Genomic DNA, 26,853 nt, shown 5'->3' on the forward strand with positions numbered 1-26,853 from the left:
ACTAGCAGTTTGTTTTTCAGTTGATATTATTCACAACGTCACAATAAATGTGTAAGCATGTTTTTCTAAATTTTTCTCAGTCTAATTTTGTTTGCGTTTCACAATTCCTCATTTCAACAGTGTGAACTTTTTATGTTCACTACTTAAGTGTTTAGAAAAGCACACACGTCAACAAAAGATAACAAACAGAATGTCAAAAAATTATATTCATGTGCATTGCTTATGTGAAGTGGTCAATTATTCAGTAATGTTTCAAGTTTTTAGAAGATTTGTCTATCACGCCTCTTTCCCATCCAAGTGTAATAACGACGTAAAGCCACTAGGTGGTGCTTCAGTATACGTCGTAAATGAACAAGATTTCCAGACACACGTTTACAACAGAAACTGCAACTGTGTCCTCATTGGGTGCAATTTTGTTGAATCCTTTATTGAAAAAAAGAGAAAGAAACAAAGGAAGATATTAACATTATTTATAACTGTCCATTTGACAATCATGTCAACATATATTTAGACAAAAATATGTGAATCAACTGTATTTGATAAAGACATGGAGTACGACCGACACATATCCCAAACATAAAAGCGCCCGTCTTTTAAAAAATAAAAACTTCTGCACATCCCAAAAAAAAAAAAAAAAGTAATCAGTGAGGAAGGCTGAAGAGATTAAAGTACCATCACTCCGCTGTAGCTTTGGAGGCCGCGGTTGGTCGACAGACGAAACTAAACCTCATGTCAGAAACAGAGCCGTTATATACAAACACCACTGAGGCCGCTCTAAAGTTTTGTTGTTGTTGTTGTTGTTGTTATTCTGATTATTTTAAGGTACAACATTTAATCTGAAACATTCCCCATTTTTCTCTGTTCTCAGTTTACACTGATTTGTGGACGGCTTCATTCAGAATGGACGTGTACAAACCAAACTCGAGTAAACATGCTTCTGCATCCGAGGACACAAATAGGAGGTCAAGGGTTATCTACGGCGGCTCGTGCTGCTGTGGAGGGAACCCCCCTCAGGTCCCCCTGAAGCCTTTCTACAGCTAGGTTTAAATGTTTAAAGAAGGCAGCCAAGTCAGTCAGACAGACGATTTATAAAGTAAATCTGTTGAACATGCAGCATCTTTTTGCTTGATTGTTGCAAATATTTCTTCGCCGTTTTTTTTATTTATTTATTTTTTTTTTTATATTTATGATTATTTTTTTACTTTTTTGCTTTATCTGAGTTTAATGTATTGAGTGTTGAAGCAGCAGCAGCAGCACACACAACAGCCCTGGATCAGAAGCGAAAAACACAAACTGATATGTTTGGATGTGTTTTGGCTAAAAATGAAAACAGTCATTGCTTAAACACACGGTTCGTAGTGGGTTTGTGTCTGTTAGCGTCTGCTTCTGCCTGCAGGACTGTGAGTGCTTCACCCCTCTTGAGGGCAGAGGCGTCTGGTGCAGTTTGGGATGAGGGGAAAGTCACGGGGTTCATCTTTGCATATCTCACGTGTCGCTTCGTTTTCATCATCAGGTCTGCCTTTCGTCGTCGACATTTAACAAGAAGTTACAAAAACAGAGAGCTTTATCTGGAATGAAAAACAGACAGTTATATAAATGGCCCAATTTTTTTTTTTTTTTTTTTTTTTACACAAAACAGTGGGCAAAGGGGATAAGAATAGGCTTTGCTTGAGCACACGAATACAGAGAGGTGAGGAGGAGGAGGTGGAGAAAGCAAGAGAGCCTGAAGAGTTAAAAAAAGACAAAGAAATGTAAACGTCCTTCCAGCCCGAGAGGAGATCTGATCCCACTCAGAAGCCAAGCTGTGGTGATTACCACACCATTTACCACAATCCACAGGATAACAATAAAAATAAACACAGTTTGGACAATTTTCAATAATAACCCATTGCGTAATGCAGCCAGTTTCCTTTTTTTTTTTATCCCTGACTGGACTCTGTTCACTTGTGGGAGGCTAAGGAGGAGATGAACGTGTGTATGCATTCTGACTGTGTGCGTTAGGCATCTTCCTGGGTTCTGTGGGCCAGCGTTTGAGTCTGATAATGTACATTCTAGCATAGTTGCATGTTTGCTTGTAAACTCGTTTGGACCCGCCGCCGACGACCCTTCATCAGTGCATCTCGGAGTTGAGTTTGTCCTGGAAGATGTACAGGTTGTTGGTGGCGGCGATGGCGATGATGTTCTCGTTGGGGTGCCAGGCCGTGTGCAGGATCTTCTTGGTGAAGTCCAGGCTGTCCACGCTGATGTCGTCCTTCCGCCGTTTCCCGCCGGCGGCGCAGACCCTCCGTGGCTTCAGGACGGCTCTGGGTTTGCTGCTCTCCCTCGAGGCCTCCAGGGTCACGTCTCGCTTGGTGTTGCGGTCAAACATTCGGAAAAAGTTGTTGTAGGCGCCGGTCATAATCACACTGGACAAAGCAAAAACAGAAGATTTGTCTTCTCTTTTTTTACATCACGCTACTTTGATACCCCTAAATAAGATCCAGGATGTGTCATAAGTAAATAATATTTTACGTGAGTGAAATTTAAGGAGTCAGAGGTTTGTTAGAGAACATTAATGAGAGCATCACGAAGACTAACGTTCACAGTAGACACGTTAGACGTAAAGTTGAGAAGAAGTTTTAAAAACAACATCAGACGTTGAACGTCCTAAGGTGCCGTGTTCAATCCCCACTCAAACAAGAAAAATCTGTGGCTCCAACTCAAAACCTCTTAAAACACGACCGTTCATCCAGACCACAGGTATCAAACCTTAAGCTTTGATGCCTTTGACCAGGTTTGGATTTCTCCAAATTAAATATTTGTTTTTGTTCATCAAAGCACAGAGACCAACCCATTGCATGACCTACCTGTCCGAGCCGTTCCAGGCACACTCAAACTTGTCAAAGATGCAGTCGTTCTCGTAAAGGGAGCACAACTTGCTGCGGAGGTAATCGTGTACCTGGAGGAAAACACGGACAAGGAATAAAATTTTACGGTGTCACTCAGAGACTCTGGTTCACGGCAGACATGCACAAACACCCGAATCTAAGAAAAGAGCAATTTGGTCGAGCTGTCTTAGAAACCATCCACACCATCCTTCACCAATACTTAGGATCGGAGTTTATTCTAATTCAAAAAGCTTTTCCACAGCAACTCAGTTAAATAAAATCCAGTTCAGGTTCATCACACCTTCACTCACACACAGTTGTTAGCTGTTTCCCCTCGTGCCTCCCTTCGACCTTTCCAGTTCAGCACTGTGTCTTTTGGTGATGCAAGTTTTTGCAACCTGCAGCCGCCGTGATGTGCATCCCATCCTTACCTTCCACATTCTGCATAAAGTCAGCAGTCAGTCGCCTTGCAATCAATAAACGGTCAAGCTGAGGTCGCTTTGTGCTTGTACATCACTTTGTGGGACATTTTTGTTTTTCCCAACGGACCTTTCTGCACGGGGTCAAAAGGGACAATGTCAGCTGGAACTGGAGACTATTTTCTGCTGTCTGCATATTCTCTTATAAACAGCAAAACAACCACTGTAGTTTATAGTTTTTGGGCTTTTTATTTGTTCTAGCTCATTAGATTGATGTATGAGAGACGTTTAGTGTGGTTTGTTTCTCTGTTTTCTCCTCTCAAAGACTTTCACGTAGTGTCAGAAGTGATATACACAATATGCATAATAAGCAAAAAACAAAAAAACAAATAAAGGTTCCCACTGGTGCATTTAGACAATGGGACAGATAAATAAAAATGTTCTGTCGTTTTCTATTGTATACACTTTGAAAGTACATAAATCAAATTCCAGCCTTTCCCATACTTTGTTTTTTTGACTTTGTGGGATCTCTGCAGTGCTTTGTATAATCCATGGTAGATCAGATTTGAAACATGACGCTGATTGCAGCGTAGACCTTTATAATCCTCACTTACTGAGAAAGAAGAAATGAAAATGTAATTCATAAAAATATCTCAAATTAATTTTCTGCTACACGAACATGTGATGTAAAGACATGTCGTAGCAACAAAGTGATCAGCAATGTTCATTCTGTAAATAATTAACAAAGGAGCTGAAACAAAAATTGTGGCATTTCTTACAAAATGTGCTTTGCAAAAGTAATTTTCCTCTTGAGTTTTTTAGCCTCTGTCTGCTGTCTGAAATTTGAAATAAATCAAAAAATTCAGATTGAAGTATCACTAGATATTTGTAAAAGTGCTGCCTATAAATGCTAAAGATAAAGTAACTCTGACCCACATGCTGCTTGTTCTTCTCAGTCTGTCCATTATTGCACCTTCAGGCTACGTGTCAAAGTAATTACAGCAATACAGATATCTCTACATCGTTTACTTTCTTCTCACTCCTGCATCCTTTTCTTTACCCTTCCCATTCCTCTCTTTTCCATCACGCTGTCCCCAGTCTGCCTCCCAGTCCCACACCCCGGTTCTCCCCCTTGTTCTCCCTCTCTGCCCCCTCCCTCTCTGTGCTGCATTGCAGATCTAGGTGTCAGCCACTGTGTAAGGTATCCCTCCTTCCCGCTTTACTTTATGAGTGGAGGCTCTGCAGCCTATAAATAGCTCCAGCGCGTCGTTGCCTCCCACTCAAGGCTGCCTCAGGGGCCCTCACAAGTCAGGCATACCTGCAGGCAGACGTGTCCACCTAAACGCCCGTCACAGCAACACTGGACACTCACAGAGACTTAGCGGATCATCATAAACGAATAAACAGAAACTTGTGTGACCTTTTTTTTTTTTTTTTTATGTAAACAACCAGAAATGGCTGTTTGAAGAGGAGATTATTTGATCAACTTAGTATTTGATAAGCACGCAAAGCTGTTTTAATCTTCGCCTGACATCCAGTGAACTACATTTACCAAAAAGTTTTAGGGCTGACATCAGTGGGAAGCTTACTCTGGCTTAAATTCAGTTGAATTTTTCCAGGAAGGTTATGTGGAAAGATGTAATCATTAGTCAGGACTGTGTGCATGTGAGGAAAAGTTTCTGCCTCGTAATTAATTTCTCAAACTGTTATTATGAATGGCGGCAACACAGCTTTGGTCAGCCAGCGGCAGAGAAAAAGTAAACACAATATGAGTTTTGGAGGATAAGTCTTAAAAGTAAACTTATAAGGAAAACTTTATCGTTAGGTTTGATCTTGGAGTTGAGGTGTTTTATGGCTTTTTCCCCCAATTGTTTTAAACAAGATGTGGTAAACTAAAAGTCTGCAGACTTTTTCAAATAAGAATTGTATAAATACGATGATAAAGGTGTTCGTATAAGACTTCTCTAAATAAGACGGTGAGAGAGAACCAGACTTTTTGGGCTCTCTGTCAGCAAAGCTCGATATTTAAACCAGAATGTTTAAATATGTTAAACCCTGCTCAGGGTTCAATTTGACTGAGTGTGCACATTGGTGAGATTCATTGCTTTATAAGTGGGTCTGTTTGTAAAACTAAAACCTTATAGAGCAACGCTAAATGTAACCCTGCATTTTTAAATATGTCTTATGTCAATGGATTTCACACTTCCATGTGGAATATTTCTAGTAATAAAAACAAATATCACAACAGTTTTCTGGGAATTGTTAAGATGAACGTATGTCACAATATTTGAACTTTTTGGGTTGGAAAAGATTTATCTATTTGTGACATATATGTGTTTCTATAATTTCGGCAAACCTGCAGAGCCTAGTGAGAAATACACATTAGGTATGATTTAAAGAGTTAATGAAAATTTGCTAAAATACAACAAAAATCAAGCAAATTAGGCTGAAAATCTGCGGAAGAAGTTGGCTCTTAAACGCCTTTCTCAATCTGGTGTTTAAATATATATGGAGCACTGAAAATAACCATTAAACACAACAGTATGAAGAAGGTGGTAAGAGGTACAAAACGCTAAACAACATCTGAAATTAGACCTTAGAAAGACATTGTGCAACAGTCAATGCACATTTGATGCCTAGTCTGCCGATACTGTATATTAAAGACTATTCACCAGACAAGACTCCACTGCTGAAGAAAAACCATAATGCAACAGAACGCTTGGATGAGCTAATGAAAATCAATAATATGTTCTGCTTATATGAGATCAAAGTCTTTAAATGTCATGGTTTGCACCAAGTCTGAAAAACAACATCATGGAGTGTTCAGCACATGGTGCTTTGTGTGATGAACGAAAAGGATTGAAGGAGAAGTTTTAGTGAGATTCTAAAGATTAGTTTAGTTCAGATTCTTGATAAAAATCTGAACAACAGATCTGATGAATCGAGAGTTTTGCTTTTCAGCAAGACATAAAGACCCCAAACACACAGCCAAGGAAACTCTCAGTTGATTTCTTAGAAAGTTCTGTCAGTAGAATGGTTTGGTTAATCAACCAATTTCAAATGATTGAAATTTTTAAAAAATAACTGAATATCAAAGAGCAGAGAGGAGGCTTCTAAAACCTTCAGAAATTAAAGACCAAAACTTAATCTGAGCAAAAAATACCCATCTAATTCCTGCTCACAGGAGACGTCTAGAAGTTGGTGATATCAAAAAAGATCAACTAAAAATATTTCCGTAAGCATGTTCATTTCACCACATTGCATGAAAATCAACTTCTGGATTACACTGTGCTGACTTCTTCATCTGTGTAGATTTCTTGGAGTGCTGCAGACATATGGTGTCACATATCAGTGGTCACACAGACCTGGTATGTCTCCAGGGGCTTGCTCTCCATGTTGAGGTCCCACACCTTTGCAGTCAGGTAGTCTCTGGTGAGCAGGTAGCGACCGCTGTGGCTGAACTTCACGTCAGACACGGAGGAGATAATCTCGGAGAAAAAGGAGCGAGCGCTAGGATCCTCGGGCTCCTCAAACACTGCACCAGGTGAGAGAGATAAAGTAGGAAGAAGGTGAACACCACTGCTGTTTAGCTTTATAATAGAGGTACAATGTGACTCTGATGAGTTTTCATGGTGACAGCAAGGCAAAGACTCTTTAAGTGAGCTGTTCTGAGATACTGCTACGTGTTAACCTCTGCAAATTTGAGCTATTTTTGCCAATTAAAATAAAAGCCCTAGCTTCAAAATAAGTATGGTTTGCGAAGGACCTCAGCATCACTGACTCATGGTCAGAGCTGTAAATCAAATGGTAGACATTTCAGCAGGAAGAAAAGGGGCAATAAAAAGGCAGCCTTGGTACCTTGGGGCCCTCGCATTAAAGATTAAAGGCACCTACCGTCAATGATTTGTGTCCCTTAGTGGAGACAGATTTATGAAACTCTGTCCCATGTTCTAAATAACCAACATGTTGAATGAGACCTAGTGGATACTGCTGATATGCTGTCAGGAACTTATTGACAGGTTTTCTACACTTTAAACTAAAACACACAGATTAACTAGATTTTCTTGTAGTCCACGTTCTATATAACATGAACTACTGAAAAAAAGCAGTAAAACAATGAATTAAATAAGATGTTAGTGTTCGAGACAGTCAGTTTAGTACATTACTGGACGAAAAGCTCACATGCTAATGCGCTGCAGTCACATGTGACTGCCATCTTTCCCAGCCTGGCTTTAATCAAAATGAAGCCTCTGCTGTATAAAATGTTCTAGAAGTGTCAAGAAATCAATTAACCACCACTTAAAATGTTTTCACTAAAATGCCAAAAAAAAAAAAAAAAACAAAAAAAAAAAACAGACAAACTAATAGCTCAAAAGCATAGTTTTAAAAATCATCACGGTTAAAATAAAAAAAGAAAAGAAGATCACTAAAATAACCTCTGACTGCGTCTCGGCAGGAATGCTTACATTTGGAGTGCTTGTCGCACAGCGCTGCTTCTCTCATGTCACAGAGGCGTAGGGTGCCTTTGCTGCTGCTGTAAACAAACAGGTTACAGTGGAGGGGGTGAAACTCTGCAGCTGTGATCACCTCCGTCAGATCCTCCATGTTTGCTGGTTTGATGTCCACAATGTCTGATAGAAAGAGGCATTGTTCAGGGAAACAGCAGAAAATCAGTTACTGCTTTATTCTGCAAAAGTAACCTATCTCAAATACCCAGAGATTGAATTAAGCTATTTATTAAAGAAAATAAATAGCTTAATTCTAAGAGATTAAATTAAGCTATTTTTTTTAATTCACACACACAAAAAATGTTTGCAAAGCCTTAGAATGATAAAAACACAGCCGACACAGACTCCAAATACACAACTGAATAAAACAAACTAATAAAAATATATCTTCAGGGAAGTTGTTGAGTGAAAAGTAATTCCATATAAACTGTAATAATATAATCCTGTCTGGGTTCTGGATGTGAATGCTTTGCAATCCAACCTGGATTAGAACCCAGAAAGGGGCTTGAATATTTATGCAGCTTCTGCATTATTCATTAGGACATAGTTTCACTCTTCAGCAATAATACGCCCCTCCCCCAACAGCGGGGTTTTTTTATCTGTACAGTAAAGTGGGATTTGCAAAGTGGAAGTTGTTATGTGTGTGTGTGGGAGGAGGGGTGGGGTTCATTATTAGGAATTTGAAATTATGCAAGTATGAGCACACGCTTTATTGATGTACTTGTGTTTGTGTGTGAGAGTTGGAGTCCACATTGCCTCGATTGTGACAGTAAAAGGATACTGAAGCTGCGGTCAGTGATGTCTAGATGCCAGAGGTTGATCCTCAGGTCGTCCGCCGACATGTAGGTCTCGTAGTCCGAATTGACCGAGATGGAGTTGATATGGTACGTGTGGGCGTTGGCAAACACCCGCCGGGGGCTCACCTCCACCATCAGGTCCATCGGCTTCAAGACCGGCACCTGGAAGCAAAGAGCAGAGCAGCATTATGTCCCTTCTGGCTGCTTACAGGGGGAAAAAAATTTGCCAAGATATAGCAGACATATTTCATTTTAAAAACGCTACTATATATTAATATTTAATGTTACAATCCATTAAATAAAAGAAATGAGAGAAAAAAAGATGCAGCCTTTACTGGAAAATCAAAATGCAATAATTCATGTTATTTTAGGCTGAATTAGTTCTCCACCAGTTAGCGACAGATTTAAGTCCTACTACGAACACCAATGCTCTAAACAATTTAGATCAAGAGCAGATGTTCGGCTGAAGCAGCTGCTCATGTTAAAGGATTCCACCTCCCCCATTAACTCACTCTCATGTGTACCTTGTGCTACTGACCCACTTTTGTACATGTAAGCACAGCTGAATCCACTGACCCAGTTTCACTGGCCAACTAACAAACCACAATATAAGATGAGATAAGATGAGATAAGATAAGATAAGATAAGATAAGATAAGATAAGATAAGATAAGATAAGATAAGATAAGATAAGATAAGATAAGATAAGATAAGATAAGATGAGATGAGATGAGATGAGATGAGATGAGATGAGATGAGATGAGATGAGATGTATTTATACCTGTAAAGAGGTGACTGTAGAGACATCCTTGATGCGACCTTCTTCATCCTTCAGGTTGTATCCTTCTGGTCGCTTATCTCTTTCACTCACCTTCCACAACTTTATGGTTTTATCTGGAAAACAAATCAGGTCAATTAGGCAACTTATAATGGGAATTTCTAAAAAGGCATCGTCTCTCGATGAGGTCTGCAAACCCAGACATGTTGGAGGTGTTTCCCTAGATTTTTTTTTTTACTTTGCTTTTGCTTTTCTTAGGATCTTGTTGAGCTAAGGAAATGTGTAGGCGTGAGGACTAAGCAGATAATGAGCCGTTTATAAAGGCAAAAAAAGCAGTCGCTTTATTAAAGTATATTAAGTAATTTATTCTGACAGAGAGCAGCTTGTTGCAGCCTCACACACACCTACCTGCAGCCATTTTTATAACACTGAGTAATTATGTCACAGTATAATAGGATGGAGTGAAATCCCTCACTTATCCCAAAGACCCCCCATAACAAAAAAGTAAGAATATCCCACGCAGCAAAAACAGTTTCTCTATTTGAAACACTTCTTGCTACAGGATCAATCAAAGCTTTTGCACATCAATCCACCTAAATTGGCCTTTTTTTCACAAAAAATATAACAAAAAAGCAGCACCACAAACTTTTTTGTATCCATCTCCTGACTTATACTTTTCTGCAACCTTTTCTCTGATTTGCTTGAGATGTTTTTTGTCTTCAGGCTATAATGCTAAGCAGAGGTATTAATTAACCAATGAATGGACCTTCCAGACACATGTCGTTATACTACAGCCACTAGAAACACAATCATTGCACTCAGGTCATCTCCATTCCACTTATTATGAGACTACTAGCACCAATTGGCTGGATCTCAGTTAAATTACGTCAGTCTCTTTAAAGGGGGTGAATATTTATGCAGTGGCTTATTTTAAACATAGAAACTAACTCAGATCAGTGCTTCTGTGTTCTGATTTTTGTGCGCATGCTTTGTGTTCTCAAACACCCATTTGATCGTGGCAGATAAACATTTGTACTCAGCCAGGTTACTTCCTGTTAAAGACGAGTTTTCCTCTCCACTGTCACCACACGCATGTTAGGAAGGATTGTCTGCTGTCGCCAAATCCTCGTCCAAGAGGAGGGAATGCTGCAAGCAAGTGACTTGATGCAACCTGCTGGGTTTTCATAAGTTTTGTATTACTATAAATAATACAAAACTTATTTATAAACTGAATTTAACTGTATTGTTTGATAAGTAGGATCAATTTTCAAAATGACTCATTTTGTGAATTGGCGTTACATAAATAAATTGCATTGAACTGAATTTTTTTTTATGTTAGACATTTTTTGTTATTTTGTTGAAATTTACACTTTGACACTAAAGTTTTTTTTTTTTTTGCTAATTTTTTTTTTTCAAAAAGTCCAACTTTTGTTGATTGTGGTTGCTTTGTAAAAGCAATAACAAAGGCAAAACATCCCAGGTACCTTGAGTAAAATGATTTTCAGTATTTACACACAAAGCATCTGATGACTTCTGCAAACTGTTTTATTAATAATTAGCTGCTGCAGCAGCAGCACATTTTTCAATCTGTTGGTCAAATAAAGGGAGTGTTTACCTGCAGCTGCTCCCTGATAACAACAGAACGTTAATCTCTCCACCAACCTGGAGCACCACATGTTTACTACTGGCTTGAAGTGAATTTTCTCATCTTGTTGTGAGAAGTGTTGAGGTGATGTAAAAACTAAATACATGTCATATAAATTTCATTAATTTTTTTGGCAAAATCCTGAAAAAGGACAAAAGAAACAACACGGACATGCTGTTCAAATTCACTTCAGACCAGTACACTGGAAATACAGACAGCTTCTCCGTAGGTTCAACACTAATCTGCTGAAGCAGCTCCCACAGTTTTCATACTCTCCATCATAAATAATATAATGCAAGAAGAAATCAATAATGTGGCTCTCAGGGTAAACCTACAGATCTTACCGTAAAGCCATAAACTTGGGATGTAGAGTATAAATCCTGACTCCTCTGCCAAGCAACACAAGCTTGGGATGCTAATGCAGTTTACAGTTTGTGAAGCATCAGGTAAAGTAAAATCTGATGAAACTCAAATAAAATATCTAAATAAATCACCTTTTCCTCACATAAAAGTCTGAAATCCCGTCAGTGCGGACGCTACACCTCTAAAAGAAAATAAACCATATTTTCATATAGCAAACTGGATAGCTTAAAAAAAAGAACCAGAGGTTCTGTTCGCACAAAACCGAATCAGTCGCGCATCAGTTTAAATGGCCAGAGCTCTTAGTAACTTCTACATTTAGCTATTATTTGACTTGTATGAAATCAAATGTGCTATGGTTGTTAAAATACTCAGTTCTAATGGTGGGCAAAAATTTCTGCACTATTTTTCTAAGAAAATTTGAGTCAGTTGAGTTGGAGATGCAAAAAACCTGCAGAGCCTCAACAGCCCTGCAATAAATGAGCTGCAGCAGCCAACACAGTTTCTCCTTTACTGCTCAATCAATTTAAGCATCTTTCTAAAAACATTTGTTGGTGCAAATCCAGACTTGTTCTGTCACATTCACAAAATACCAAATTCCACAATATTATGGGTTATACTGTCGACAGGGGTTCACTTATTGAATTCTATGATATGTAAGCATTTTCTGCTACTTTCATGTAAAGCACTTTGAATTGCCTTGTTGCTGAAAATGTGCTATATAAATAAAATTACCTTACCTTACTATGAAATGACGATACTTCACTTTTATATCAGGATCTCTGCTTTGACAGATGACTCTGATGCATTACAGCCTAATATCGTCCTAACGCCCACCTCTAGTTAAAAATTGGCCCCGGCTTCTTTAAGATGGGTCTGCTGTTTTGGGGGTGGGATGTGCAGTGGGTTGTTCTCTGCTCTCACCATTGGTGGAGAGGAGAAAGTGAGCAGCGTTCTGCTGAGGCAGCCATCGGATCTTATTGATCTTCTCCTCAATCTCCAGACTTTTAAGGTAGTCGAATTCGGGCTCATGGCTCTGAAAGGTGCTGTACACATTGTACTCTCCCTGGGAAAATGGCTCAGACTTGCTCTGTGGAAAATAAAACATATGAAACATGCAAAGTTAATGTCCGGACCGGATTGCATCCTTGATAATGTGACGAAACTGCAGCTGGAATAGAAGACCGTTTATTTGTTACTGTTGTGCAAAACTCCTTTGTATTTGTTCGGAGCATTGATGTGTGCTCCTACCTCTGGTTCCCTCTGAAAGATTACCACACGGCCTCCTTTGTCCCCTGTGGCCAGGAGCTCTCCTGTGTGGTTGAACTCTACAGTGGAGATGATATCCGCTGGAGCAAACAAGACAAGGAAACAAAGATGGAAAACCAAGAAGGAGATATAGTGTGAGAGGAAAAATGGAAGAAAAGAGACAAAGAGGACAGAGATTAGATAACCGACCACACACCAGCATTCATCTGTCTAATCTAAACAGGGAGAGAAATCTAAACTATAAAATGTAATTCAGCAAAATATGTCATTGTTAATTGTCAGATGGATACAACTGATCTGCTACATTTCCCCAATGTGCAGGTGTTTACACGACATTGCGACCGAGTTACTGAACATATAATGCATCTTCTTTTAACATGTTTCTGCTTTTTGTGTTTACGACAGTAACCCCACCAGGGGAAAAAAAAAAAAAAAACAAGCAGTCAAGTCCAAGTGACCACTGAAGGATTTCTAAATGACGAGTCAAAACAATGAGTTGTTGAAGAGCCCAGATGCACTCACTGAGCGCTTCAGAAAGACGTGGGGACAGGAGGTAACGTTTTGCTTATGCTTATGAAAGCAATAAGTAAAACACTAAACTGTAACATCTTCAATTCCACTGCTGAAAAAACAGCGTGTTAAACTTTCCTTAAGGTTTGCTGCTGAAGGTCTGTAGAAACCAGAGAAATACTGGTCTGGAAAGATCAGGTTGAACATGAACTCTGTGGATGCTGTTGAACACACCATGTTTGGAAGAAGAACGGTTCTCCAAAAACATCAAAAGTAAAGTTTGCAGGTGGGAACGCCATGGTGTGGACCTCCTCAGAGGGACCAGCAGGCTCTATTTATTTTGAAGCAAGAATAAATGGAGAAATGCACCAGGACATTCTTGATAACAATTTGAAGGGTTTCCAAGCAAGAGATTAAATACAGCATTTATGATTATAGTCTCCTAAAGCATCATCTTAGAGAAGACAGTCAACATGATTGTAACGTGTTCACTTCTTGTTCTGTTTTCCCACAGTAATCTCACTGTGTAATTCTTCATCACAGATGAGCAGATAAACACTCCTTTTACAAATGATAGCTGAGCTGTTAAGTGTTAAATCTGTCATCTGTACACTTGCAAATACAAAAAAAAATTATGTCCGGTATCACCAGGGTGATGACTGCGATCATCATCGTCATTGTCATAAAAATCAAATGCACAGATGTCCAGTGTTTTTCATGGATTGTTTTTCTTCATGTCGATGCATTCGAAGGATTCACACTAAAAGGACGACATATTAACAGTTAAAGTTTTGCTCTACGGTGGAACAGAGACATTGCATGTTGGAAATGTTTGAACATGCACAAGTTGTCTGTTAATATTAGGCATGGCCACTGGCATTATCTGATTTATTTTAGCTTTTACACATAAGCTCATGATGAAATAGGTTTGAGGTTCTCATGAATATGATCTTTCTTTATGAGCAACATTATTCTCATCTGCTTTCAGTGCATTCAGTCCGTCCCTCTGTGTGGCCTGGCATTCAGGCAAATGTCTGTTTTTAAGCTCATATAATGGATCAAAACACCTGTTTTTAAAACTGTTATTAAAATGTTCACAATCAAATCTGTTCAATGTTTCTGACCAGAATAATGTGCGAACTGGACTCAAAACAAAAAATCCAAGCAATGCCACCAATCTTTAATATTTGACCGCATCCTCTTCACTGGCAATTAATGTCTGTTAATTTATCTTCCTACCTTGTAGATTTCTACCATGGAAATGTTGGATTGCACCATTTTGAAATTCACAGATTTAGTTCAACTCAGTTCCATTCGGCCTTAGGAAAATGCCTATTGTGATTCTGGATGCAGTGTTTGTTCTGAAAGAAACCAAGAACTGTCTGTGTAATTTTATCAAAAAGAGTGAATCTCTCTGTTGCTTCTTTTAGGTAAAATGTCTTGTACCAATGCAAATCCCATTTATTTCACTTCAAATGATGATGATTTGTAGGTTGGACCGCAGAGTTCAGTATGTCAAACAACTCATTTTGCTTTTGATTCTTTTGTATTTTAACGCCATTGATTGGATTGGGTGAGTGAAGTTTGAAGAAACAAAACAATAAATGAAAAGACTTTTCAGATTTATTACCGGTTCCAAGAAGAGTTGCTACAACAACTAATTAATTACCTAACCAAACACAAGTGTGTTATGTTTTGTGGTTAATTTGTTGCGTGACAATCTATTAATAACTTTCACCAGTTTACTCGCAATAGCATTACAACCAGGCAGCTTCGGTTTATTTGTCAAATCTTATTTGAGGTTCACAAAAAAGATGTCCGTAAATTTGTCCGGTGTAAATTTGATGTCCTTATTTTGAGGTTTTGCCTACCCCTTCAACGACTTCTCTACCAAAAGGAGTTCATATTCACTCACTTATGTGTGTTTTATTTTCAGTAGTTTACTCGTCATTTGTCTAATTAATGCTGATCTAAAATGCGAAAGTGAGAACATTATTCTTGTGCTAAAAACACAGACCTACTGTAACTCTTGCGTCAGATTAGTTTTGGAAATCCACAGAGGTTAGTTTTGATAGATAATGTCCTCACCGGCTTTGTCTGCAATAAAAATAGAGCATGGGGAGCGTATTCATTGAGAGCAGAAGCCTGTTTTGTCACGGCCTTGAGAGAGAGGAGGGAGAGATTTTATGATGAGTGGAGGCAGGGACTCATCACCACTCTCTACACCAACACAATATTACTCACCCTCATCTTAACACACAGACCGTAACTGGTTGTCATTTTTTTTTCTTTTTACTATGTTTTACATCATTTTAATACAGTATTTTTTATGGATTTTAAATGGGCAATCTTGTTATTGTATTTTTAATGTTTCAAGTCTCTCTCATTCTGTCTTCTCTCATCCCAGCCCCCGGCCGCCTGACTGTATCCAACTGCGTACATAGTGGTGGTGGTGATGCTGCGGGTGGAAGAGAAAGGATGGTAGAGGGGAAAAAAGGCATTGGGATCGAGGTGGAAAGAAAAAAGGAAAGGAGAAGAAAAAAAAAAGAACAGGGACGAGGGGTCCTCCACTGGTGAGTATGGGTTGCCACGGTAACGAGCCGATCCAACCAGTGGAAGTACTCATAACGGCTTGCCGTATATGGAAGTGTGATGAAGGAGGAAGCGGGATTCATCAATCTAATTCTTGCAGGAAGACGCAGCGCGGTGAAATAATTGCGCTGCCGTTTGTCCGCCTTCCAAAAATGCTGCTAAATTATCGGCAGGGGACGGAGCGCACGGACAGCAGCGCGCAAGCATGGGCTCTGACTCACTAATAAGCACAAGCCTGGTCACCTGAGTGCGCACTGGCAGGCAGAAAAGCATATTCTCAATGCTCTTTGTAAGAGAAAGAGAGCTAAGAAAAACCACAGGAGGAGCACACAACGCAGCCGACGAAAATACGGGGCAGACACTCCACCCTCTTTATCTTTGTGATCCTGTTTACCTCTTCTGCAAACACACACTTCTCACGCCCATCTGTCTCTTTTGATCTTCTCATTTGGAGAAATCTACAAGATAAGTAAGAATAAAAAAAAAGAACATGCCGGTACAGGTACAGCATCAGACACAAGAGGTTTAAAGGGGCCTGAGAGTGGAGATCCCTTCCCCTTTTTGTCCTGTGAGGTATAGGAAGTCAGCCATGTTTGGATGCAACAAACAGTGCCTGTGCATTAGTGGGCGGGCCTGAGTAGCTGTCACTCCACAGAAGCCACACGAACACACGGTGACTGGCAGTGCATTAGCCCGCACGCTGCATGTCAGTATACACGACTCAGTAACACAGAAAAACACTCAAATACGCAAAAGGAGGGGGAAATGTTTGAGGGAATAATCAGCACATCTTCTTTAATTACCTACACAAATACATGAGAACACACTGAAAGACATAGGGGGAAACAAATTCTAATTTACATCTATAGTACCGTGCACTTCTCAATAAATTCCCTAAAATATCCGGTATTATTTGAAGATGTTTTTTATTATTTCTTAGTAACTTTCTTTACATTTTTCTACAATCAAAGCTTGGTAAACCTACAGGAAGGTTTGGCGTAGCTATTCATTGATCAGACATCAGCTGTTTCGCTCTAAAGTCCAGAAACAGTCGCTGAAGCTCAAAGAAAGCTAAATCATCATTCCAAGAAGGCTGATCAAGTGTAAACCAAAGCGCTTTGCAAACATATTCACTCCTGTTTTGTGAGTAAGTCTTGTTTTGTGAATGTGAAGCGCAATCAACCCCTTTTATATTCTCCTTTTATTCTTGAAACTGATAAGTCAGATGAGACCAAATTTTAACACTTTGTGGCAGAAGAGCGTCTCACCATCTCCAGGGTAAAACATATTAGTGGCAGCATTATGTTGGGTTTCTTGTTTTTCAGGGTTGGCAGGAAGATGAGTGAAGTGCGTTAGTCAAATGTATTGAATTTAATTTAGAAGTATCAGGGTAAAGAGGGCCAAATATAAATCCAAACCATGGTTTTACGACTGTATTTAGAAAAGAATGCATTATTTAATTTCCACTTTGTCAAATAAAATCTCACTTAAATATGTAGAAGTTTAATGCTGTAACATGACAAAGTATTAAGACTCCTAAAATGCTGCACAATTTGATAAATAAACTTTAGTTTTATGGTAGTTTAATTAATCTTAAAAAGTGAACTGTTTTGTGGGAGAGGCTTTGTGATGTTTTTTTTGTTTGTTTGTTTTTTTAAGGCAGGCACCAAAATGAACTAAAGTAACAAGAAATTAGAGATCTTTTGTTTGAACCCTTTTTTTTTTTGTTACATTGTGAGAAGAGATCCGTGAGAGACGAGGGTGGTGAGAACCCAGAGAGGGGAAATCCTTTCTCCTAGGGTTTCTGTAGGGGCAGGATGGGGGTGGCAAATGTTCCAATTATAGAAATCTCAGTTCTGGGTAAACACGGGCCATTAAAGCCGAGCCAAAAACACACACTTAAAAGCCGTGACAAGCCACCACTCAGCAGGAGACCCACGTGCATGTGTGTTGGAAACGGTGTGTGTGCATGCCGCAGCTCAAGCACCCCACATTTCCTGTGTGCATGTGCACAATTACCCAGGAGAGAAATAAACAGGACGGAGGGAGAGGAGGAGGAGGAAGAAGCGCCGGAGGGAGATGTTAAATTGATCCCTGTCCTGCAGTTCTGCAGTTATCTAAAAAAGAAAAAAAATCAAAAATATAGTGCTTGTGTTTGTGCTAAAGGTGCACATGTGTGCAGAGGAGGGGTTTAAGCCCAGCACAGCAGGGACTCTGCTGTTTCTCCAAACACACATCAGCACAATGGAGCAGGGCTGGTATGAGCCTAATGGTTATAGACTCAAACAATTAGAATCATAAAACCAGCATCAGCTTCAGAACATGCTGGATGCTCCAGCTATTATTTAGCTGCAAAAATATAACTTAAAGACAATTTTTTATGTTCTGAAGGTTATCTTCTGCAAGTATGTACAAAAGCAAAAAAGCAAAAGCAGTCCTTCAGTAGATTTGTTGATCCTCTCTGTGCGTTTATGGATTTCTTAAGCAGAAAATATGGAAATGTTACAGAGGATGCAGCCTTATGTGAGTGGATTTCTACACTTTAAATATATCTTTGTGTTCAAAGATTCAGAGAGCAACTCGTCCTTATTAGCATTCATAGACAAACAGATTTAGTTTTATTTCAAGTTGACAAAAAAAAAGAAGTCAAAGTAGGACAGCTAAGCTTTGAAGAAGGCAGCATGTCATCTGAGGTTAAACTATTTAAAGATATCTAGAAAACGTAGATGTAATTCACACAGAACCAGCCTGATGGAGACAAAAATAAATCTGCAGCTACTAAAATAAACTCACCTATAAAGGATGAGGCAGACAGATTGAGACAAAGGGATGTTTGAGATATTTATAACAATCAGACTCACATGAGAATCCACCTGTCTGATGCACACACTCACTCATGATACCGCATTCTCTCACACACACACACACATGCACACACACTCAAGTCTATCATGTGTCATTTTGGGGTTGTGTGTGGCGCAAATGTGTGACATAGATAGGACCTTTGGGAAAGAAGAGGATAGAAAACAGACCTTCAGTGTAAGAGGCAAACGGCTCAGGCTCCAGAGAAAGGGTAGTGATGTCGGAGCACAGCACCTGGATGGGGCTCAACATCCTGGGGGAGGACTCCAGGGTGGAGAGGGGTGGACAGGATGGGCGGAGCTCTTCAGGCTATAGCCAGGAGCAGCCCTGTAAGAGGAGCAATGGTGGACGGCAGGGAGAGGGAGGGGAGGGAAGGAGGCAGAGGGTGAGGAAGGGAGAAGGGCCGGGCAGGGTTAAGGGTAGGGACTGAGTTACTACATCACCACATTCGGGCATGAGTACTCGCTAAAAGAAAGAGGTACAGGGAGTGTATTCATGATGACATTATGTCTACGCAACATGAAATACTCACAGGCGGGGTTGGGCAGGAAGGTTACAAAGATGAGGAGATGAACAGAGATAGATACGCAACAGAGAGTCCGTCTTTGTCTTGTTTGGTCCTATTAATGAGATTTAGTAGGTGATAAACTGCTTAGAGAAGGAGAGCAAACCAATTTCCTCCTTGACTAATGATCTGATTTAATTTGGATTTTCTTCATGGAACGTTTAATCGGATGCAACATTTGAAATTTGCTAGATCTTGAGAAACATGTTGGTGAAACATATTTTTTTTATAAATTACACACCACACCAGAGTCGTACGGTAGAAGTCTGCCTTGTGACAGACTGGCGACCTGTCCAGGGTGCACCCCGCCTCTCGAACCGGAACGTTAGCTGGAGATGGGCACCAGCAACCCTCCCGACCCCACTAAGGGACAAGGGTGTAAAGAAAATGGATGGATGGATGGATGGATGGATGCCTGCCTTGGTTCTGGCCCTGATTCATTCACTCTTTATAATCTATCTGGTCTAATAGACAATTTGTCCTCGATGAATCCCACCCTCTTCCCAGCTTAACCTTACATTTCTTTCCAGCAGGTCAACATTTATGGCACTGCCAGTATCTTGCTTCAGATCTCAGAGGTCGAACAGCAACTACTAGCTTCAAGCCTCGCTGTTGCCCCAGTCCATTCAAACATCACACAGAAACGGACAGAACGGTTCCCTGCATCAACGTTTTTTGTGAAATAGGCAATAAGATATGAAACAAGTTTCATATCTTGTGATTCTTTGAGCTTGCTGTTCATGACTAAAGAGTGCGTCCTCAAAATATTTGAAAAACATGGGCAAGTATAGAATAAATCCAGTTTTTCCACAATCACCTCTGAGCGTTCATGTCAAGAACGAGAAGTATCCCGTTTCTTATTGCTGTAGGAACAGTTCAAAGTGGCAGCCTGCAACTATTTGCCCCTAAAAACAAAACAAATCTATTCAGCCATCATGTCAGCATGATGGTCAGCATGATGGCTGGTGCTCCTTTTTCCTTATATTGTTAGTAGCATAGCTAACGTCTATTAGCAAGCATCCTTTTACAATACTCTCCTGCTTAAGGCCAACACAGTAAGAGAAACAATCTCACAAGTCATACGTTAAGACATCTTTGAGTAAGTCCTCTAGTTCCTGAACCACTTTTGTACAACATGAATAAATGCAAATCATTCAACTCCCTCACTCCTCACTAAAAGGTCATATGACATAAACTAACCAGAAAATCTAAAATCAATCATTATTAAAAGACCTGCTTAATGACCTATGGGTGTTTGCTGAATAATACAGAACTAAAATAGAAATATTTATTTCTATTAGTGTTTCATGAAGCAACGGATGCGAAGATGAATTGGCGGAAAACCTGCCAGTCAATCTTCATCTCAGTCAGCTGTGACCACTGGTCAGCTTCTCATTAATCAAGGTCAGTGAATGCACCAGGACTTAGCATTATCAGGAAACAATTATGCTGTTCAGTGTGGATGAAGTTAATGAAGGAAGAAGTCTCCAAGGTAGTTATTTGCATCAGTGAGATGTTTCAAATAAAGTCAGAGAAGTCACACAGATGTACGAAGCTTTTAAGAAGGAAACTAGATGTTCGACATGTTGAGACTGTCTGAGGTTTAGTCAGGTAACAGGAAGGCTAAACCTATTGCACTAAAGTCTATTTATCCTTTAGACCTTTCATGCCCTGTCTGTCATGGCTGAATTTCAAAATGTTGGTAAATTTCTCTTTTAAATCTCAGAGTTAATTGATATTCTCTCTGGAATAATCATGAACACTGAATTTCCAGTAATGCTATCCATGCTAGCTTTGGTAATTGCAGACATAATGTGTTAAAGTTAGCTTAAAATGTCAACTCTATTAGCATGTTGTTATTATTCATTACAGTAAAAGTAGGTTTTACTGTAAATGTTCGGTCATAGACACAGCGCCATGTTGCTTCTGCTACTAAATGCTAACGGGAAAAAAATTGGAAAAATAGATTTTTGTATATGTTTTTTTAAACCTTCTAATATTATAGTTCTTGAGAAATCAGAATTGGTCACAATCAGCCAAAAATATTTAGACTGATCCATTTTTGTTTCAAACAGTACAGACAAAGACCAACAAAAGGAAGAGGACACAAAGAATTTAAGCTGTTCTCGTTTGGATTCCCTCTATGCAGTGAACTAACTATGAAAAACTGTTCAATTATTTTAAATGTTAATATTCCTGCATTTAATTTGTAACATAATCTGATCAGACTACATAAATTTGTTTACATCTAACAGAAATACAAATCTGTCAAACGGTAATCCCTCTTCAAATAAAAATAATTAACTTCTTCACTCAAGAGTATTAATGCTTGATACTTATGTAATTAAAAAAGTGTTATCAGATTAATTTGTGTCTATTTGAAATATTGCCTGTTCCATCTTTTGCTTTAAGTTACCACATGCCTTCACAAAAGCGTCTAAATTTGGATCTTATTGTTGTTTCCTCCTACGTTTTTTGGACACAATGCTTCTCCATCTGGAGGGGGAGGACGCAGCCGAGAGATTTATTTTGGAAGCAGTAAAACATGTGAGGGGAGTAAAGTGAGAGATGGTGGTTGGAAGGAAGGAGGAGAGGGACAGCAGAGAAGAGAGATCCTAACCATCCATCCCGGTAGGTGTTAAAGCTGCGGCGGGAATCCCTACGTGTGTGTACAGTATGTGCACACACATAAAACACTTACAGACACACAAACATCCATATGCACAAACCTGAGCAAACAAAGGATGCACATAATCTACTCGAATAATACACGAATGAATAAGTCTAAGAAAGGACTTATATTTAAGAGTTACCCTCAAGCATAAAATCCCACATGTCTTTCTGAATCTACCAGCCTCTCATTCACATCCAGAAGCACATTGTGTTTGAGCAGCCTTCAGAGCACTGCTGGGTAATTATTTAGCAGACGCACCACTTTGGAGTCGGACAATGCTTCTGGTTGCGATGGTGGATCGATGGGGTAGAGTGGGGAGGGTGGGGGTAAGGAGGAGGACAGAAGTGAACATGGATAAAAGGTGAAGGAGGGGTGGAGTACAAGAGTATAAGAGGGAGGGGTAACCTTTTTTTTTTCTTTAATTGGAAATATTTACTCTAATAAGAGGAATATGAAACCGATTTCATTTTAGCGAGTAATTTATGCCTCTTACTACATTATCTGCCACAACAACCCACGGCGGTGTGTCCACTTCGGAGTGAGCTCATCAGCAATTCCCCGTGAATAATGTCTGTGACTGTGCCTGCGATGTGTGGAATAATTAATACTGCCATTATTGGTGGGTGGAGACGGCCTGTCAGTCATACTGGTCAAGCATGAAAAGCAGGATGTTTATCACCGCTGACTGTTTCTATGGCGATCATAGATGGGTTGTGGGTAATAAGGCTCAAGTTTTACTACGGAAAACCCACCTAAAAATATCAGAAATGTGCAGACATACAGCTCCAGGAAGCAAGAACCTCATTCACACTTGCAGACAAACAGAGATACCTCCTGACTGCACAGGACACACAATCATTTATACAATTAACAGGCAAACCTACAGTATCTAAACTTGGTGGACAGACTCTTGAATTTAAAAAAAAAATGTCTTCATGTTACAACCACAAAATTTCATTTATTTTATTTATTTTTTTTGGCTTTTACGTGATGGACCACTGGAACCAAAAATATGCGTAGTTTTCTGAAAAGTAATATGCATATGTAACATATGTGTCTCAAGTCAGTACTCTGTAGGGCCACCGTTCAATGCAAGTACAGCTGCAAATTTGGCACATTTTAGAAAACCTCACATTTTGACTCATTCTTCTGTAAAATAGTCCAGCTTGTTGATCTCTGAAGGTCCTCCAGAGTCTTTATGCTCCTTCTCTGATTAATATCTGTCAGTTTAACTTGTCTGCCATGTCTTGGTAGGTTTCCTGGTGACCCATATTCTGCATTTTAATATAATTGACCGGTGCGTCGAAAGATGTTCAAAGCTCAAGATAGCCTAATTAAAACTTCTTCACATCTTCATGCATGACCTGTCAGTGGTATTTGGTAAGTCATGCTGGTCCTTCACTAATCTTTTCTAACAAAAAGACCATCACTGAACAGCTGGATTTGTACTGAAGGTATTTTAACACCTCATAGTCTCGAAGACTCGGTTTGATTGGCGACCAAAGTTGCAACGTCTGTTACATTTTCAGCTGGTGTGGTTGGCCTTCACGCTGCACTGTGTCTGACAATACAAACTAATTGAAAAAACGGTCTGCACCCCCTTCACCTGTGGGGGCGCTACACCAAGAACTACTGAAGGAAATAACATGAAAACCTTTGAAAAAGACAGAAGCACAACTTCCTTCTTCACAAAATGTAAACAAAAATGGAGTGGCGTCAGATTTTAACAGGTACAGGATTTCTTTGGCAACAGACCATAAGCCATTTCTCCCACTAGCTCTAGACTCTCACATTCGTTTTGGTTGTATTTACCCAGAATGCCCTGTGCTATAGTCTGCTTCCTGCTATCAGCCTGCTTGGATCCACATATGCTTTCAAACCACACCAGAGTTCACCTTAATTGAACCAAAACCTAGGTATTTACAGGCCAGATTTCACTTTTTAAATCCACTTCAGAGTTAGATCACGCATTCACATCTTCACAAACAATCTGAACTTTCTAGTCAAACGGACTAGAGTTCAATTAAAGCAGACTGAATGGTGCTCGTCAGAATGCAGCCTAAAATACTAATAGGTATGCTCCATAGACAATGAACAGCACACCTTCAAGATTTTCATTTGTCTTTTTTCATCCATTTTACAGCGTCTCTTTGTGTTGATATATCACATAAAATCCCAATGAAGTAAGTTTGTGGTTGTGACAAACTGTAGGAATTTTCTAAGCAGTAGAAACAATTTAAATGGGTTACCTAGATCGCTAAGAGGATGATAAATAAGCTTCTAACACTGGCGTGACCCTTTAATGATAATCTGGTCCGGGAAGCACGGTGAGCAATGAGCAGCGAGGAGCAGATCAGTGAGGAAGGACAGACAGGAGATCCAGTGTGATGGAAAGAAAGAGGATTGTGGGAAAATTCAGTGGGTGGTAAGTGCTGCTGAATTTTTTAAGAGTCCCTTGGCACAGATCTGATATGCATTCAGTTTGACACATGCACCTGTTTTAAATTCGAGTGGGGCAGCAACAGACTGTAAGAGGTGACACCGGACTTAATACATATTCAAGAATGTAGTTGAAGTTTCTGGCATGTTTTTGTGCGAAATTAAGATTTCCCTCTCTCTCTCTCTCTCTTTCGCTCTTGCTGTCTCTCTCAGACACAATATGAGTCAAACACAAACACATTTAGACTTAGACCAGATCAATTGCTTCCTGTGGTGTAGCAAAGAGCTGTGTTGCACACAGAAGGTCAGCAGGCATGAAAGCACAAGCAAAGCATACAGGCACAATTCTCTGGTCAAAATCCCCGTCTCGAATTTCCAGACGTCTCAGTTCTTTTCTGAGAAATGTTTAAAGTTTATATAAAAGTGCTTGTAATGAAATCATGTAGACATTTCAATAGCTAGAAGGCTTTAAATATGGAACCAGAGAGTGAGGAAGGATGGATTTTTAGGTAACGACATGAGGGGAAAAAACTGTCTGAGAATCAAAAATAAAACTATTTTTCCTCTCCTCCCTGAACACACTTACTGTAAATCAAATTGCAGGCTTTTCTAGAGCGTGTGGGAACCCTGAAGCCAAACTAGTAAAACAGCTGATGAGTGAAGGAAGAGAGGAAAACATAGCCAAAACAGTTTCTGTTTGTGGTTCTATCTGAACACACCAACACAGACAGAGCTTACAGATTAGGAATCCACCCTAAGCTTGTTGTGTCCCACAGTGAATCCGTGTAAACACACCCGACCTCGTCTGTCTGCCTCTTACCTTCAGTCACATAGTTGTGGTCGGGGAGGAAGCCGTGGTGGTTGAGCGTCAGGGTGGCGTCAGTGTCTTCGCCCATCAGCGGGGATGGGGGGAGCCCCCGGCTCGGCTGGGCAGCGTGGTGGTGGTGGCAGATTGGTGGTGGTGGAGGGGATGGTGGGGATGCCGGCCAGCACAGCGTCCATGCTGCTGCCCGCCGACGCCGCCTTAGCACAGGGGCGCACAGCGGAGCATCCTAACCAGAAGAGGTGACGGGAAGCTGGCAGTGTGCACTTGGGAAAGATGGAGAGGCTTACAAAAGTCCTCGCAAATGCTTCTGAAGACCAGGTGTCAACCTGCAGAAGGCGGATTATTTGAAAACATCAGCATCACTCGTGCTGCGAGGGAAAGCCAGCACAAGTCCACCCTGCAGTGGCTGTTCTGAATATTCTCCCATAAACACACTCAGACATCACAGACCCGACAGAAATGGGTAAAGTCAGTGGATTCTTCAAAACCAGAAGAGAGGATGAGGAAGATGAGAGAGGGGGATGGGAGGGAGGGATGAGCAGAGCAGGGCTCTTGGTCGAAGTATCTGCAGTGCTGCTGCTTCTGCAGTGAAACCACTCACTTGGAGGCGCGCACACACACACACACACACACACACACGATGAGTTAAAACACACTCTTACCTACACACTCAGCAGCTTGTGAGATTCTCCTCTTCAATCAACCCTCCATGCAGGCTCTCCTCAGCAGGTAAACGTCTCTCTGCCTTCCCAAAAAGAAATGGTAAAATCCTTGCTGGCTTTGCGCTCTGCTGCAGTCTGAGCTCTGGCGTATGTGTGAGAGGAAGAGTGAGAGGTAAGGAGAGGGAGGGGAGGGAGAGGCGGAGAGGATGAGTCCTGCTGCGCTGGTACGTTTGCGTGATGCATCGCTGGAGGCTCCACCTTCAATCAGGAGGAGCCAATCATCACAGAAACGAGAATCTGCTCGACCACTGACTGTAGCTGATTAAGTATGATGAAGAAGCAGACAGGATGGAACAGCGGGAGGCCAGAGGGAGTGACAGAGGATCTTATAAGGTTGTAATCAATGAGTAAAGAGGCAGGAAAGGGGTTTCAGGCTGCTTCACGCAGTGCTGAAAACCAAACAGAGCACAGAAACTTGAGTGAAGTAGTACAGAGATGAGAAACTGACTTAAATCTTAAACATGCGACAGTCTTATTCACAAAGCAAAAATGGGCAAATACAGATCATGGGACGACCTCATTTTTATTATCTTCAAATAGTTTCTGAGAGTTAGAACCAAAGCTGTTAGAAACACATTAATAACTAACACAGGATCCTAAAGCCCAATGAATAACACAAGTTATAGTTTTATGTCTCATTACATGCAACAGAGTGCTCTCATTGCAGAAAGAAAAGAAGATTGACCAACAGAACACTGAGCACAGAGAAACACCTTTCCTCCACGAAACTCCATAAAATTCAAAACTCTTTGTTCAGATCAAATAAAAAAGATAGAATGTTTTATAAAGCTCTATGTCCATCCATATGTTTGCTTATGGAAAGTAAAGCTTAACACAATGTTTGTAAAATACACTACAAACAAGGGCTTCTTGGGCATCGCCATGTTGAAATCCCGACTCCTCCAAGCAAACGAAATACCTGGGCAGAAAGAATCATTTGGATGTCACCATGCAACTTTCAGCATATTGTATGGAGAAATGTACAGGGACAGTTTTGATAAGAATATGAAGATTAAACAGC

The 26,853-nt window shown here is 40.2% G+C and overlaps 1 protein-coding gene across 3 annotated transcripts; it reads right to left on the reverse strand.

The window, feature by feature from the left end:
- Positions 1-406: 406 nt before the first annotated feature.
- Positions 407-26,853, reverse strand: LOC103147458 (serine/threonine-protein phosphatase 2A 55 kDa regulatory subunit B gamma isoform). Of its 3 annotated transcripts, none has more exons than XM_007565811.2 (10): positions 25,777-26,853; positions 25,105-25,436; positions 12,625-12,722; positions 12,298-12,463; positions 9,372-9,484; positions 8,576-8,753; positions 7,753-7,917; positions 6,652-6,821; positions 2,847-2,938; positions 407-2,405 (listed from the first exon to the last, which is right to left on the reverse strand). In XM_007565811.2, the coding sequence occupies exons 2-10, from the start codon at positions 25,178-25,180 to the stop codon at positions 2,111-2,113; spliced, it is 1,353 nt and encodes a 450-aa protein (XP_007565873.1). In that variant the 5' UTR covers positions 25,181-25,436; positions 25,777-26,853; the 3' UTR covers positions 407-2,110. The 3 variants fall into 3 exon arrangements, with proteins under 3 accessions (XP_007565873.1, XP_007565872.1, XP_007565871.1); XM_007565810.2 differs by having other exon boundaries at positions 25,773-26,853; XM_007565809.2 differs by lacking the exon at positions 25,777-26,853 and adding an exon at positions 18,777-18,933 and having other exon boundaries at positions 25,105-25,193.

The sequence above is a fragment of the Poecilia formosa genome, unplaced genomic scaffold, assembly GCF_000485575.1.
Source record: "Poecilia formosa unplaced genomic scaffold, Poecilia_formosa-5.1.2 Scaffold183, whole genome shotgun sequence".
Taxonomy (NCBI): domain Eukaryota; kingdom Metazoa; phylum Chordata; class Actinopteri; order Cyprinodontiformes; family Poeciliidae; genus Poecilia; species Poecilia formosa.